General features: G+C 31.8%; 2 protein-coding genes across 2 annotated transcripts in view; both read left to right on the top strand.

The window, feature by feature from the left end:
• The window catches only part of LOC106718772 (suppressor of lurcher protein 1), a 245,727-nt gene that overhangs the window by 90,496 nt on the left and 137,665 nt on the right, over positions 1-17,566 (top strand). The window lies entirely within an intron of this gene.
• On the top strand, positions 1,870-4,602 carry LOC123721235. Its single transcript, XM_045679230.1, has 2 exons — positions 1,870-2,172; positions 2,419-4,602. The coding sequence occupies exon 2, from the start codon at positions 2,425-2,427 to the stop codon at positions 3,832-3,834; it is 1,410 nt and encodes a 469-aa protein (XP_045535186.1). The 5' UTR covers positions 1,870-2,172; positions 2,419-2,424; the 3' UTR covers positions 3,835-4,602.

The raw sequence follows: 17,566 nt of genomic DNA, 5'->3' as shown, positions 1-17,566 counted from the left end.
AACTTTTTTATATTGGTGTTATGTATTTTTTTGCAGACATCACATAGAGTTTGCAGTGTATGCATAACACATTTTAAATTTGCAATACAAATGTGTCTTAATTAGTTGTTACATGTAAACGTGACCTTTTGCCAAGTGAAAACTAATTATAACGAACGTCACTGGAGCAGATGTGCGCATTAGATAAATTTATGACTCGCTCACAGAATTAATCATCGTACGTCTAAAATGTTCTCGAAAAATAACGCATATCGTTAACTCTGTGTCACAACAGCTGGTTGATCTGAACGTGTTATTTCTATGTTTTACATTGTTATCTATATTTTTGTTAAGGTTATTTTTTTGCTGATATATTCATATGGAAATTGATTCAAAATAACTAAAACTGTATAACTAATTTAAAGAATCTTGATCTAATAGTATGTGTATAGATTCACCAAGCATAAAATAACTTTGGTTTTCCTTTATTAAAGTGAGAAATATTTGAAGTCATTAAAAAACCAGATATCAAAATAAAAAGAGAAAAAAATATTTATTTCATTTTTAACTTAATCTAAACTAGTTAATTAAGTTTACCATATTATGTCTATTTCGAGGTAACAACATGCTATTAAATGCCAACGTATAGAAATTTGGCAACCCACTCACGTTTTAATAACATCTCAAAGTTTACTTTGTCAAAATACTCAATCCCACCGCACTGATTTATCGTATAGTCAAATCGTTATCTCGTTCCATTGTACATATTTCGTACAGTAATTCCCTCTGTCGTTTGTTTTGTATTACGAAATCGCATTGTTATATTACTTGTAATTTTATTCCTATTATTTTCTATTTCCCATTCCATATAACTGTCATAATCTCATAATGTTGTTTATCTATAAATAAATAACGTTAGGGTTCATTTGAACTTATTTTACCATTCATGGAACATAAAATTTGTTTGTATTGTATGGGTTTTTTTATATTGAAAAAGTTAGCGCTTGATCACGATCCTACCCGATGAGGTGATGATGTGGTCTAAAGATGGTACGCGCTAGCCTATGCCTATTCACTCTACTCTTGAAGGCCCCCACATCGTACTTGGACGGAAAAACTGACGCCGGCAACTTATTCCAATCCTTAGCAGTACGCACCAGGAACGATGAAAATCTAACCGCTCGTCTAAACTATTTCAGCAGAATTAGTAACTTAAATGAATGAAGATTTTAAATAATACCGATACGCTGTAACTATGACTGATACTAAAGGGTGGTTTCCTATTTGGCCGATTTCAATAACAAACATCCTTTATAATCAAGCTATTATGTTCTAAACAATAGAAAGGAAAGGGTTTTTATCTCAAATTTTTGGATTCAGTATGAATTAAATAATTGTTAATAATTATTATTAAGCTTAAAATTATAATTGTTATTAAGCTTAAAATTAAAAAATCTCCGGATGCATTAAACTACTACATTTAGATTCTAATTTTGTGATATTTCCTAAAATAGGCTTAAGTAAATCGAGGTATAATTACGAGTTAGAGTGAAGTCGCTTTGATCCATTTATTGAATAAAGTGAGCTTTTACTGGTGGTCCATATCAATTTCGTGCATAAGCGCTCCATATTTAGGCCGGAATACGCTTGATAATATTTACTTTACATCGAGGATGTAGTTGCGATATGGCAAAACCATTTTCATTTTCAACACACGGTTTATTGAAGTGGTTACATTGAGTTAACGCTCCAAGAAATTCCGAAATCAGATAGGATAAAGTTACTAATCGATGTTAACATTTCATCGTTCTTTGTTGATATGCTAATAACTATATTTTATTTACCATAATTTCTAGTCACATAAGACAAACGTGCTTTGTTTTTTACATGTCGTCGCTTAGGTAACAATACCGCGTAAGTCGAAAAATGGCCATATGACGTTTTATACTTCATTGGATAGATTTTGATGGCGCGCGTCGATTTATGTTACAAAAATTTTAAAATTAACCAATCGCAGCGCGTTATTTGAACAGTTCTGGCACCGCGCAAATCGCTTGTTGTTCCACAACCGCATAAGTCGTCAGACCGCCATACTGTTTCGAGTGAATGTGTGACCGCGCAGAAAATTTACTGTTTTTTATTTATTTATCACGGTTTTATCAGCGAGACCGACAGTTCTGATGCAACAAAAAGGTAAGCCAACTCGACTATTCATTATGTTCTAGTATATCAGCTTGAAATTACTGTTATTATAGAGGAATTTAAACACATCAATACATCGGCGGTTTTTCAGTGTAATATTCACTGACTTAGGCGGTATTGTAAACTTTTTATTTAGACTTACGCTGTGTTCCCTAAACATTTTAAAAGGACTTGAGCGGTATTAAACAAACTTTAGTTACATAGTTTTAAATAATTAACACACTTTATTTGTTCCAGCATATTATGAAAATGGCCGAGGACCTTGGTGATAACGCTTCCAGAATGAATGATGAGGAGAAAGTGGAGACTGAGGTCTTGACTTTACTTGATTTAAAAAAAAGGCGGGAAGCGTTATTAGAAAAAAAAAAGATTATTTTAAAAAGAATAAATAGCGAAAAGCTGGCACAGGTAACAGATAAACATTATAAGTTTTACCCCAAATCTATGGATTCTGCTTCTAAATCAACTGACGAATCTATTACTGAGCACTTACATCAAGCAGATTATAGTATAACTTTCGGACATGCCAGCCTTGATGATGAAGATATTGCACAAACTGATACAATCACATTCAGCAGTAATACGATATTTCAAGATAAAGTAGAAATTAACAACACAAAGGAGAATGACGCAAATATAACTAACATTGACAACTTAAAATTTATAGAGATGATAGACAATTCTTCATTTAATTTTACGGACATTGGCAATAATTCAGTAATGGACATTTCAATGAATGAATTTATTCCTGATGTTTCTTCAACGAACAAGATATTATTGATAGAAACTAGTACATTTTTTGGAAACCCTAATCCTCAAACCAATGTAAATGTTATCGCAAATGATATTCCCGATGTACTGGATTCTACTGTTACAGTAACTGCTTCAACTGAAATATCAAGCCCCCAAATCGATGAAGTTGCCGCTGTTGGTGATACGTCGATGCCCCAACCTAATGAAGTCACTGTTATTGGTGACGCATCAAGGTCTCAACCTAATGAAGTTGCCACTGCTGGTGAGACATCTAACCCACAACCCCATGATTTAGCAAACACTGATACGTATTACGGAGATTTATCAATTAATAGAAAAAGGAAAAACAAAGCTAATAAAGAGCCTGGTAAGTGGAAGAAAAACCTAAACAAAAATTTAAGAATGAAAGGAGAGCCGTATTTAGGCTATAGACGAGTCACGACCAATAAAAATATTAAAAAAAAAATCCATCATGATGTGTTAAGGCCTGCACGAAGCATGAAACCTTCATGTATTTCATCTTTTTGTAAGAAATCGAAACTGAGAAGTTGTCAGAACATAGATGAAGATAAAAGAAAAGAGTTATTTAACACGTTTTGGAAAACGATGTCATGGGAACAAAGAAAAACTTTTGTATGTTGTCATGTTATAGCAAATGACAAAAAGGTTACTAAGAATCCTGAGTCAACAAGATTTAAAACTCTAGCTTATTTCTTAACTATTGAAAATATACGCTACCAAGTATGCAAGAAGATGTTTCTAAATACTTTAGGGATTAAGGACTGGTTTGTACGTTATTGGCTTGAGAAAACAAACAGCGCCATGCCACCACATTCACAAAAAGAAATCCATTCAAAAAAAAAAGCAAGCTGCTCATGTCTTTGCGGAGGAATTCCTTAATAGTCTTCCTAAAATGCCATCACACTACTGTAGATCCAGTACGTCAAGACAATACCTAGAGCCGTTATTTCAGAACATGGCGCAGCTATACAAGGAATTTTCTAGTAAATGTGAATTTGAATCAGTAGAATGTCTTAGTCGCAGGATTTTTGATAACATTTTTTTAAAGCTTAATTTAAGCCTTTATCATCCGAAAAAAGATCGGTGTGATGTATGCTGTGGTCATGAAGCAGGCAATATTAATGACGCAGAAATAGCACTACATAGACAACGGAAGGAAAAAGCTAGAAAGGAAAAAGAAATAGATAAAGATTTAGCCAAAGAAGGAAAATGCCATGTATTTACGCAAGATGTTCAATCAGTTAAATTAGCTCCTAATCTTCAGGCAAGTGCTATCTACTATAAAACGAAACTGTGTGTGCATAACTTTACAATGTATAATTTGGCTACTCACGAGGCTGTTTGTTACTGGTTTGATGAATCTAATGCCTCACTGGAAGCTTCTGTGTTTGCATCTTGTATTGTTGATCAATTGCAAAGTGTATTGAATAGGAAATTGTTACCTGTAATACTATTTTCCGATGGTTGCTGTGCACAGAATCGAAATTCTGTCTTGAGTAATGCCCTTTTACGTTTGGCAATAGAAAAGCAAGTTATTATAACTCAAAAATATCTAGAAAAAGGGCATACTCAGATGGAATGCGATTCTGTGCATAGTGCCATCGAATGCAAATTAAAAGGAAGAGAAATCTACTTACCTTCTCAGTATGCAAGTATATCAAAATCAGCTAGATCTTATCCAATGCCCTACGACTGTCGTTATCTGGATTATAATTTTTTTACTGATTTTAGTAAAACATTAATCTACAAAACCATACGCCCGGGCAAGAAAACTAATGATCCCACTGTGACTGATTTAAAGCTTATAACTTACAAACCAGATGGTACTATTTGGTATAAATTAAATTTCGAAGACCCTCAGCTGCATCTCTTGCCTCAACGTCCACTAAAATTGAGTAATGCTGTGCCGCCCTTAAGTGAGCTGCCTAAATTGTATGATGCAAGATTACCAATTTCCCAGCGAAAATACAAGGATCTCCAAGACTTAAAAGCGGTGCTACCATCTAACTGCCATACATTTTACGATGAAATACCATTTAAAGTTTAATTACTGTGAGGTCACAGTAATCAAACTTTTAGTGGTATTTCATCAAATTATCAGACTGAGATGATTAAGACTGATAATATATTTTTTTATTAAAAATTAAACTATAATAGATAGAAACAGTTTTTTTTTTGTTTTTTAAAGTTTATTTTCTATTTTTGTTAAAATAGTTTTATTACGTTTACTATTTTATTTAACTGTAGAAGCTAGATGATTACCAAAACTAGTTACTTAAGCAATGTGATTTAACCTATGACACTACGTCATTCTTTTGAAATAATTTGTGTAAGAAGTCCTAGTACTTGTTGAGACTGCTATATTTTATACTTCTACGTATTATACGTATAATTTGTTAACATATTATTTTCCTTACATTATAATAAATAAAAAGTTTAAATACCGCAGAAGTCTTTATTTTGTAAAGCTAATACCGCATAAGTCAATTTTATACTTATACATTATTATATACGCATATTTTAACTTGTGACATTATTATTGAACCTAATCTAAAACTATTTTTCTATTCAGTTAACAAGTCTGTAGTATTTCAAAGGAAATAATCAGTTTTTTGTGTCTCCTGATAACTTGTCATTTTTAACTTGCGCGGTATTGTTACCTAAGCGACGATGTCTCTTACTCATTGTTATGAATGGGACGACTAAAATACCACTATCATGTTATTGAAAGCTGTTTCTTTACTTGAGAACCAATTTTCATTATGCCAAAGTTCATCAAGTTAAGTGACAAGGTTTTTTTACATTAGTTACTTTAAAAAGTTCTAATTTTAAATATGTTGCCCGCCCAACTAAGATACGTGTAAAGGCGAAGATAATTTTGTGATTATTAAAAATATCAGTCAAGAAGACAAAAAAAAATTAAAACAATCCGCAAACCTAGCTTTGTAAAAGTTTAACAGAACATTTAAGAGACGCAATCTGGGCGAGCTTTAGAATTTATTCGATTGTAGCATCCGTAAAATTCGTCCAATCCGTGTTTCCAATTGAATTGTGATTGGTTCTGGAATATTTGAAAAACCACCAAATGTTAAGTAATTACAATATTGGTTAACCGCCGCTTCGTGATTACGTTTCTGTTAATATTGAAAATGCTTTAGTAAATTCCTTTTATCTACATTATATTAAGCATCTACAAATGACAAAAGCATGATCTAAAACTTTGACTTAGTTAGAGCAATTGTACATACATGCCGAAAACAATTTTGATTTCGCGAACTACAATTTCGTTTCGATTTTCTGTCTCTATTGGATTTTATTTTTCAGTGTTGTATACCAACTAATAAATACTGGCAAGCTACTTTTTCAAACGTTCATTACTAGTATATAAAAGTCGAAAACATACCAACCGATACTAACTCCAAGTTATTTATAGATAATTCATTTACTTAATTTGTGAAAAGATCAAAAGTTATATTAATTATTACAAACAGAAAATTAGATCAAAGCTATTCAATGTCTTTTCGTTGAATCTTATTACTTAGAAAATCACAAAGCAAAAATACACTTTTATTAAAACGTTGGAAACAAAAAACATAATTGTTTGGCCAAAGTTTGAATAGATTGTTAAGATAAACTTTGGTATAATATTTTGTTACTCTTAAGATTCATTAATTTGATTAATAAGTTTTGTAACAAATTTTAACAATGTTACAATTGTTACTTGTTCATTTTGTTACGAGCTTTTTCCCGCGTCTACGTTTGTGCGTAATTATATTTTGTTAATAAATAAAAAAACCTTAATAATAAAAAGCCTAGGCGTTCTTCCAGAATATGCGTTCTACATTTGCGCCATATTTCAACGTGATCCATTAATTTGTTCTGAAGATACGTTATAACAAACATCCATCTAAACTTTCATGATAGTTAGATAAATATGAAATAAGGTAATTAAAATTATGCAATATTGAAGCAATATCTCGAATTCGTTAAAAAAGAAGTAATTTTGAATTCAGATATTTAAATTTCATTGTATAAAATGTAATTACCTATCGTACAGAACAATTTTAATATTAATAACTTTAACTCTATATTAAGAATGTTCTCGATTTTCTCTTTATACGGGTGCAATTAAAATGAAATGTTTAACATTTCTACATGCCAGTGACATGAATATTTTACTGCACCGAATGACGTACATTAATAATCATGTCGCATTCGGTGTCGCAATAAAGAACACTTCAAATAAAACGAATGCAAAAACTGCTTGCGCCTCACTCTTTACTGTTAAGTCTCAAAGCTCTAAAAATCTATCTAAAATCTATCTCGTATAATTTTCACTTGTTTACTTTTATCAACTATGTTTTTTTAAATTATAAGGTGACAAGCGAGCACGCGGCCTTAATTCGTCGAAATAGTGAAGCTACCGCTCTCCATAGAATCTACAATTGAAGATGCGTTGTCTAACTTTAATCGTCGGAGGAGGAGACGAACAAAACGAGAATGCGTCCTATGCGTCTCCTACTTTGTCAAATCTCTTTTCCTTTCGTATATTTCTCTTATAAGAGTACTATAATTAGGCCTCCAACAAGCACATTCATCAAACAAAACGCGGATTTGCTTCCAATTTTGGCCTGTCTTCTTTGTGGTCGTATCTAAGTTTGACTTATTAACCTTTTCTCTGATATGTTATTAGCGTGTATCACTAAAAAATACCTTTGTTAAACGTCAGATCTTTTTTAAGTCAAGTTTTTTCTTAACGCTACTGATTTCATACTGATCTTGTAATCCAGGTTGTCATTATCATAGTCATGATGCAAAAGAAAGAGTCAATTTTAGAGGGAACTTTAAGTCAAAAATAAATTGAACATCCCATGAATCTATAACATTTTCCGAGAAATGTGACCGTCGCTATATAAATTTCCTTTTCTACTTTATCACAAATTTCCATAAAAAATAAGAAAGGACTCCTTAACCGGAGATCCCAATCCAACGATCTTTTCCTAAGAGCACATCTATTTCAATACGCAAAGTGTCCATTCATAAAATATGGCTCTTTTGGGGTTTTATTAAATTTTTCTCAAATAAAATAGAGCAACCCTTCTAAAACTGAAGTGAAGGGATGACTTTTGTGGTCAAATTACAATGTGTTTTATTCCCTTTTGTTACAAAAATTGAATTTTCTCTGTTTATATCTTTTAATTTCAGCCGATTCTATAACAAAATTAAATATTACTTAGGTTAATATTACTTAAATGTTATCTCTGAGTGTGATGTTACTTGTTATTGTTTAATTACAAAGATTTAATCGAATTTTTTTTTATAAAACATGTAAATATTTTTGGTGTTAGCTCTTTATTGGAAAATTTACTAAATTAAAAATCTACTTCAAAGTTTACACAATCGATTAAAAAATATATTTTTAATTATTAATACTTTTAGGGAATTAAAAAAAAGTTGTTATTACAACATTATTCACGGTCACAGGGGCTTTGACTTCACACAACGGGAGACCATCAAGTTGATACAAGTTTCATTTTTACTCACAATATTTACGACATCTCTTGGGGTTAAAGTGCGGCAAAACGTTATTCATTTTCGCACAAACACGTAACTACACTTTGTAAAACCATCTAAATACATTAGGGTCTTTTGAAATAAAATTTCGCTCGCGAATATCAAATATAATGTAGAAAATATAAATTACAAAAACTTCTTGCATTTTTTTTTGCTTAGAGAAAAGCGATGGAAAAAAATATAGAAGTTTTCGATAAAAAAACTTATAAAAAACAAAATATTTATGCTTCTGAAACATGTAAAACACCATGTTTCAGAAGCATAAATATTAGGTCCTTACATATGAAATTGGCGTTTTTCGTACTGGCCACTTCACATCACGAATTTCTCCTCTTTGGTAAGGAATTCCAAATTCAAATTTGTACAGCTATAGACTCATGTATTTGTGGTTCGATGACCGTCATTTATTTGTTTTTTTTCTTCTGTTTTTTTCTGTTTGCGTCACTCATTTTACAAAATGGAAAACTTAAAATATCGCATTATTTACGAGTACGAGTTCCGCCGTGGCACTAGTGCTGCGGAAACGACTCGAAGGGTGAATGATGTGTATGCCGGTCGTGTTGCAAAAGAAAACACAGTTCGTTTTTGGTTCCAACGTTTTCGTTCTGGAAATTTCGATCTGCAGAACAAGCCCCGTGGACGGCCTGAGACTCAAGTTGATAATGAAGAGTTGAAGGCTATTGTGGAAGCGGATCCATCGCAAACCACGTCCGAGTTAGCTGCAGGCTGCGATGTTAGTGATAAAACTGTTTTAATTCACTTGAAGCAAATTGGGAAGATTAAAAAGCTTGAAAGGTGGGTACCTCACGAATTGACTGAAGCAAACCGGCAAACGCGCGTCGACTGTTGCGTTACATTACTAAACCGGCACAATAATGAAGGTATTTTAAACCGAGCCATTACCTGTGATGAAAAATGGGTTCTTTACGATAATCGGAAGCGCTCAGCGCAATGGTTGGATCCTGGCCAGCCAGCCAAATCCTGCCCCAAGCGAAAATTAACCCCAAAAAAGTTACTTGTAAGCGTTTGGTGGACTAGTGCCGGTATTGTTCATTACAGTTTTCTCAAATCTGGCCAGACTATTACGGCTGTTGTCTATTGTCAGCAATTGCAAACCATGATGGAAAAGCTAGCGGCTAAACAACCTAGGCTGGTCAATCTCTCCACGCCACTGCTGCTTCACGACAACGCTAGACCACACACTGCGCAACAGACGGCTACTAAATTAGAAGAGCTTCAATTGGAAAGTCTAAGACATCCTCCGTACTCCCCGGACCTTGCTCCAACAGATTACCATTTTTTTTCGAAATTTGGATAACTTCTTGCAAGGGAAAAAATTCAACTCCGATGGGGCAGTCCAAATCGCCTTCAAAGATTTTATTGATTCCCGTCCGACTGGTTTTTTTAGTAAAGGGATCAATGAACTACCTATGAGATGGCAAAAGTGCATAGAAAATAATGGTTCATACTTTGATTAATTAAATATATTATATAAAAAAATATTCGACTTTTTGTTCCTCCCATACAAAACGCCAATTTCATATGTAAGGACCTAATATTTTTAACTTCTGCGACTTGTCAAACTAGTGACTGTAAAGAAAAGCGGGATCTCTTACCTCAAATTCGTCTTACCACAAACAACTACATCTTTGCTGCATGTTACCCTAACTTTTCTCTGAGAACAATATTTAAAGAGCACTTAAATGTAATCCTTTAATTGTCTCCATAAAAATGTCTCAGAGGCATCTATCCTCAACGTTGAAATACGTACGTCAGTCTAATTTGATTTACAATCCCGAGTCGGTTGTCATTTCATGAATGTTTTATTAGAACCTAGACTAATAGCATTGCGGTTATAACAGAATAATAAATGATATCTACATGAGAAGTTGCTATATAGCTGCTGATTAAATTTGAATTTAGGCCTCAATTATTAGATAAATTAATAATCTTTAAACACGTTTGCTTAATTACAACCTTAAATATTATGAAAACTAAAAAATGATTTCCGTGAATTAATTTCATTGGTTAATTCTCGCTAGCTGAATATCAATTAAAGTTGTAACTATATTTTTTATTGTAAACTTATTTACGTGATAATTTCACTGGTGAGGCCAGCGACTGTCAAAGAAATGGAAGTCACATGGGACGAGACTCGATTTGCAGAAATATATTGTGATCTGTTGAATTTTTTAAATTTAAAATTTGTCTTTATTACATTTTTGACTTAAAAAATTAAAGTCAACTTTATTTTTAATTGGAATGTGAACATAGATAAAGTTTATTTTACTCAATGAAGTTCGTATTATTAACGGTTCATTTGCAATATTTATCTGTATCAGTTCTCGTAATTTATAATTGCTTCATTGCTGATTGGACAGACACCAAACTGATAAACAGAGCAATATTAATTTTCAGTAAGTTCATTTAATGATAACTTTGCTATTTATTGTGATGAAATAAAAGATTAAAAGAAAATCCAACCCGATCGATTTTTTATAAACTAAGTTTATTTTTAATGGCTTACTGTTGGTCTCTGAGACCAAAATATATATGTATAAAACATACGCCAGCCCTGTAATAATATTTTATATAATAATTCGTATTTTGTGATGATCTAGAAGTCTCGAGCGTTATTCCTTTAACTGTAAAAGTCAATTAATGCCGGGAGTAAAAGTTAGATTTGTACGCGGACTGTTCTTAAATCTTATCTAATCTTTAAATTAATTACTAAAATGAAACAATATTTTCTTCGTTTTTGATTCAACACAACACTGTAAATAACATATGTTATTACTGAGAGCTGGGAAATGTAAAGTCAAATACTAATTAAACATTAATCAAATGCAACGGACCGAAATTTGTGCAATTAAAGCCGTGCATATTTCACAAACTGTCACTTGAGAAGTAATTAACACGTTGGAGCGCTACGACACCCCGATTAGTTTGGATTTAAATTGAAACTGTTTGTCATAAATTGACCCTGTACATTTTAAACCGTTAATAACTATGTATAAACAGGGAAATGTAACGTATTTATAGAAATTGAAAACTTTTAGTCTGCAAACATCAATTTAAAAAGATAGAAATGCAAACAGTATTTGTAATATAGTAACAAAACAATAACAATACAAGAAAATCTGAAATTAACTTCCGTCAAGCAAAGAAATTATATTAAAAAGTTGATATTAACATTAATAAAATGGGGAGAAAAACTGTATTTTGCTCACTATAGATGTCGACATGATCAAGAGTGACTGTAGCAATAAATATAACACACATATATACCAAAACTTTACATACTGTTAGAGACAAAAATCAACACTGTGCCGGTGTATCGGCGCAGCACTAGACATGTCAAATATCAACGCTTACGTCGCCTCACTACAGCTATCTGACACTTGGTTTTTGGTAACTTTAGCGCGCAATTCGCTCGAGATGATCTTGACTAATAATTCTCTACAAATACAAAGTAAAAAATACTTTGTAGACTGTATTCTTAGGTTGCTTCTTCATTCAAATTTCACTCAAATATGAGTAATTTTTTTAAAGATAGTTCATTCAAAAAGGCTTTTTTCCATCTGTGGATGCATTCCGGCTTGGGAACTCTTTTGTTATACACTATTTATCACAGGCTTTTTGATTATATTATATTTACATTTCAGATAAATTATGCACAAATATTTCTCATTTAATTGTAATAAAATAATATCGAGAAGCGTAAATTTGCCGCATTCTGTTGTAGTTGTACCATACATTCCGATAGCTTGCACCCATCGATGCCAAGGATTCTCGAATAATTCCAACATTCCTTTGTCGAGAAACTAGCTGCAGGAATTGGAACATATTGTACATATTCACGTGATATGTTAAGTAGCTGGAGAACAATATTAACAGTAACCTAGTTACTCTGTCTGTCGTAATAATTTCGAACGTGTAATTTCGAATATGTACTGACTTTGCTCCTACAATATTTAAGAAAGAATACGAATCGATTGTTACCTTATACTAAATACTAAAGTATACTTAAAAAAATATGATTTCAAGCATTGACTATAAATAAAAATTACATTTTGTCAACTAATATTCAAGTATTGACTTCTACTATAGATTAGCAATTTATTGAGTCAGAAGTTACGGTATAGAGGCGGACGAAATCAACATTTGTCTATTCGCTACATAAAGCCACATTGTCATTTGAATTAATTATGCTTCTGTTACTGTGAGAGACGAAAATTGATTTTGGTTCTATGGAGTTACTATATCACTATCAGAAATATAACATACTAGCTGTCGCCCAGAACTCCGTCCTCGCGGAATTAAAAAAAAACTTAATTAGTAGCTTGTGTGTTCTTTCAGATACATCTATGCCAAATTTCAGCAAGATCCGTTAAGCCGTTCTGAAAATACCTTCAAACAATCATCCATCCATCCATCTAAACATTCGCATTTATAATATTAGTAAGATTTTATAAACATTAACATGGAAACTATATCAATACGTCCTTTTACGTAGCTCTTTTAATAAAGTATTTTCCTTTAATTCATCTTTTCAATGCAAGAACTCTCAATACTATAAAATTAGGCCATGTCAGAACCTTGTAATTGCAGCGTTAATTTGTGACTCTTGTGCGACTTTTAAATGGTCCGATAATTAAATTAGTTTATATTTCAAAGTTTCTTTTTGGTTTATTTTTCACGATTATCTTTGAGCTTATATCATTTTTGAGATACGTTATAAAAAGTACAACAGTTTCAGATTTTATATTTTTGTTAATTAAAATTATTGAAAACGTGTTAAACTAAAATATTTTTTGTAATGTACTTGTTATTATGAATTTGCTTTACTTACGGCAAAAATGAAAGCTTTTCGACAAAATTATCACAAAATATACGGCTTGTTAAAATCACCATCCATTAACGGTTTTATGAAAGCGCGCCATGTTAAATTTATTAAAGGCACTGATTTTGCTTGCCAGGCGTAAACCTAATTAGAAAATTGTTCAACAGATTTAATACTCTCCAAGACATAAATTACCTTTTACGCGCCGCTTAGCGCCCTGCCCCTTGTACAAGGTACACCAAATAAATCTTGTTACGGCACTTGTATTTCATTAATTAAATATCTTTCGAACCCTCTTTATTTTGATTGAATGTTTGTTTTATGAACTATAAAAAAAGTTGTCATCACAGTTGTGTGACTAGTATGAAATGATGAATTCTGTGATTTATTTATCCAAATTCTTGTACCACGTTGTACTTATGTTTTATTTCTCCTATGCTCTGACGTTGTAGATAAATACAGCGCGTTGTAAAAATCTCTTAAGTATGTAAGATCATGAAACCATTCAAGAATTGAAACTCCTAGTAATTCGATGAAATTTGAATAATTCCTTTCAGTAGTAATCATTAAGCATTTCCAATATAAAATTTCAAGCGTCATTTTGTGCTCATTCGACACATTTTCTAGGGTTCACCTCTCTAGGTTGTAATTGACGAAGTGCTGATTGGACGGAATGCCGATCTGATTTAAGCCCCCACATTAAACAGTGTTAATCGTTGAGAGCTGAATTGGCCTCTGTGAACTTTAATGATAATCTTCATTCATTAAATCACCCGTATTTATGTTATTACATTTTCTTACATTGTCATTTAACTTAGATGTACATATATGTATCAAAATTAAAGGTTTTTTTACATACACAGAATCGTAAATCAACAACGTACTACATTATTGCTAGAACTACATTTTTTTGTTATTTTTTTTTCAAATTGATTTTTAAAAATAATTTTAACAAAAGAGGTTGTTAACATTTTTTAATTAAATATACATGCATAATATCTAAATAAACCTGGCTTCACTCGTAGTGTTACTTAAAATTCAGCTAACGTAAAACGTGCAGTGTCATATTCATATCCCGCTTTTTATTACTCAGTATAATTTACTTTAATTGTAATACGTGTTATTTCTTTTCACTATTCTTTTATACAGTAAATTCAAGATTTAATTTAGTATATATATTATAAAATGTAGTATAAAATAGAATATTAATTATGTAGTTTTTTTTATAGTAGAAGGCATAACAGGAGTGGATCGCGTAATATTAATTGATATGATGTCCATGGATATCTGCAACATTAGAGGAATAGAAAATTTGGATTGCCTAGATTTTCTTTTATCAATTTTTTGTGGTTGTAGATAAGGGGATTTGTTGATAAAAGCTTACTTATAGTACTTAAATATAGACGGGGTGATACCAAAAACGCGCCAATTTTACTGTGTACACAGTTTGGTTCGCGAATCAAAATAACCTGGTGTAGGACCATAGGGTCCCTAAAGATGATTAAGGACAGACACTGGCTCACCACTACCACACTGGAGCTCAGGCGCACGTCCGCTTCGTACCGCGTTCGTCACTCAACTACCCAGAGACAGCTGTCCATTCCAGTGTGGTACATGAGACAGTGAATTGTATCTATTCCATAGACACAAACACTACATCCCTTCCTTGTTAACAAGTTTTATTTTATTATTATTTTCAACTCAATAAACATCTTATATATTTTTTTTTACTGTAATTATAAATTAATAATTTCCAACCAGATTGTTTCATTCATTAATGTTTGATGTATCTTCATTTAAATTTCCATTACATTTCCATTCCCCTTCCACTCTTTTTAGATGTGTAACGTTCATTCTTAGTATTTGTCCAGTTTCTTCATTCCTTACCGTGACATGTAGTTTTTCCGACTACATGAGGCGTAGAGATAAATGTACTTGCAAGTTTGTTTGTCCTATCTAATTCTTTAACATAAATTTCGAGTCCTCTGGGGCAACCTCAATTCCAATTGAATGGAATTCTCTGTAGTCAGCAATAGAAGTGTTCCAATTTAATGGTAACCGAAGTGTTTCCAATTTAATGGTAACCGAAGTGTTTCCAATTTAATGGTAACCGAAGTGTTTCCAATTTAATGGTAACCGAAGTGTTTCCAATTTAATGGTAACCGAAGTGTTTCCAATTTAATGGTAACCGAAGTGTTTCCAATTTAATGGTAACCGAAGTGTTTCCAATTTAATGGTAACCGAAGTGTTTCCAATTTAATGGTAACCGAAGTGTTTCCAATTTAATGGTAACCGAAGTGTTTCCAATTTAATGGTAACCGAAGTGTTTCCAATTTAATGGTAACCTAACTGTTTCCAATTTAATGGTAACCGAAGTGTTTCCAATTTAATGGTAACCTAACTGTTTCCAATTTAATGGTAACCTAACTGTTTCCAATTTAATGGTAATCTAAGTGTTTCCAATTTAATGGTAACCTAAGTGTTTCCAATTTAATGGTAACCTAACTGTTTCCAATTTAATGGTAACCTAACTGTTTCCAATTAAATGGTAATCTAAGTGTTTCCAATTTAATGGTAATCTAAGTGTTTCCAATTTAATGGTAATCTAAGTGTTTCCAATTTAATGGTTACCTAACTGTTTCCAATTTAATGGTAATCTAAGTGTTTCCAATTAAATGGTAATCTAAGTGTTTCCAATTCAATGGTAATCTAAGTGTTTCCAATTTAATGGTAATCTAAGTGTTTCCAATTTAATGGTAACCTAACTGTTTCCAATTTAATGGTAATCTAAGTGTTTCCAATTTAATGGTAACCTAACTGTTTCCAATTAAATGGTAATCTAAGTGTTTCCAATTTAATGGTTACCTAACTGTTTCCAATTTAATAGTAATCTAAGTGTTTCCAATTTAATGGTAACCTAAGTGTTTCCAATTTAATGGTAACCTAACTGTTTCCAATTTAATGGTAACCTAACTGTTTCCAATTAAATGGTAATCTAAGTGTTTCCAATTTAATGGTAACCTAAGTGTTTCCAATTTAATGGTAACCTAAGTGTTTCCAATTTAATGGTAACCTCAATTCCAATTGAATGGAATTCTCTGTGTTCATTGACACTGTATTAATCCAATTTAATGTATTCACATCTACTGAAAATCATTACCACCAATTTAATTTTTTGATTACCGAACTCCAACTAATGAACTTTATAACAAACAAAATTACTTAATGTCACTCAAATGTTTAAATTTAGGACTTGTACTCTCATAATGAACATAACAAATAAAAACATTAAGTCTAACGTTAAACTCCAAAAAAGAGATAACAAACATAACTGACGTAACAAACACAAATTAAATCTATTACTCCGCGAACTATCTATGGAATAAAACTATTTCGTTCGAAGGCCTTCAAATGTTTAACAACTGTCAGACGAGATAAAGAATTGTAACAGTATTAATGCTTTCAAAAATAAACTTAAATCATAATCATCGCTGAACTGTAATAATCTCTCAATATTTTCTACATATATAACTTTGTCATTTCTGTCACGTTAGATTCTCTTCTATAGTTGTGTTAAGGTTTATTTTGCTTTATATTCATCCTGTATTCTGTATCTATATTACGTATTAACCCGCAAGCCTGTATGATATACATATTTATTTTTCGGGTATATCAATAATTGTTCAGCATAGTTTAATAACATTTAAAAACTTCACAAAACATTTGTTTATAGCAAACGCTTTAAACTTACACCTTCCTTACAACGCACAGAAAAACTATAACTATTACTTTAAATAAATGCAATTACTCATAACTATTTTTTTAAATAAAATTACGAGCACGGATTTTCAGAAGTTGTTTACGCACGGCGGTACGGTTCCGATCATATCTACTCCTTTTTTTTTTTCATTGTAAGTGAAGCATTGTGTTTTTTTTTTTTTTTTTTTTTTAAATAAAGATCTTTAAACCTAAACCTAATGGTAGTCATAAAAATTAATTAAATTAATTAAATTAAAAGAAATTTACATCATCTGATTAAATGATGTACTCATCGAACAACGCCATCAGAAGTCATGTCGTCATAACAAGAACAATGTTTACATTTCCGTGCATGTGACTGTACAACCAACTTAATGGATATCTGCAATAATTAACAACTGATATAGGAGAACGGTAGGTCTTGTTGCTAACAAA

This window comes from Papilio machaon, chromosome 9 (genome assembly GCF_912999745.1).
Source record: "Papilio machaon chromosome 9, ilPapMach1.1, whole genome shotgun sequence".
Taxonomy (NCBI): Eukaryota; Metazoa; Arthropoda; class Insecta; order Lepidoptera; family Papilionidae; genus Papilio; species Papilio machaon.
This window is presented reverse-complemented; position numbering and strand designations above follow the sequence as displayed.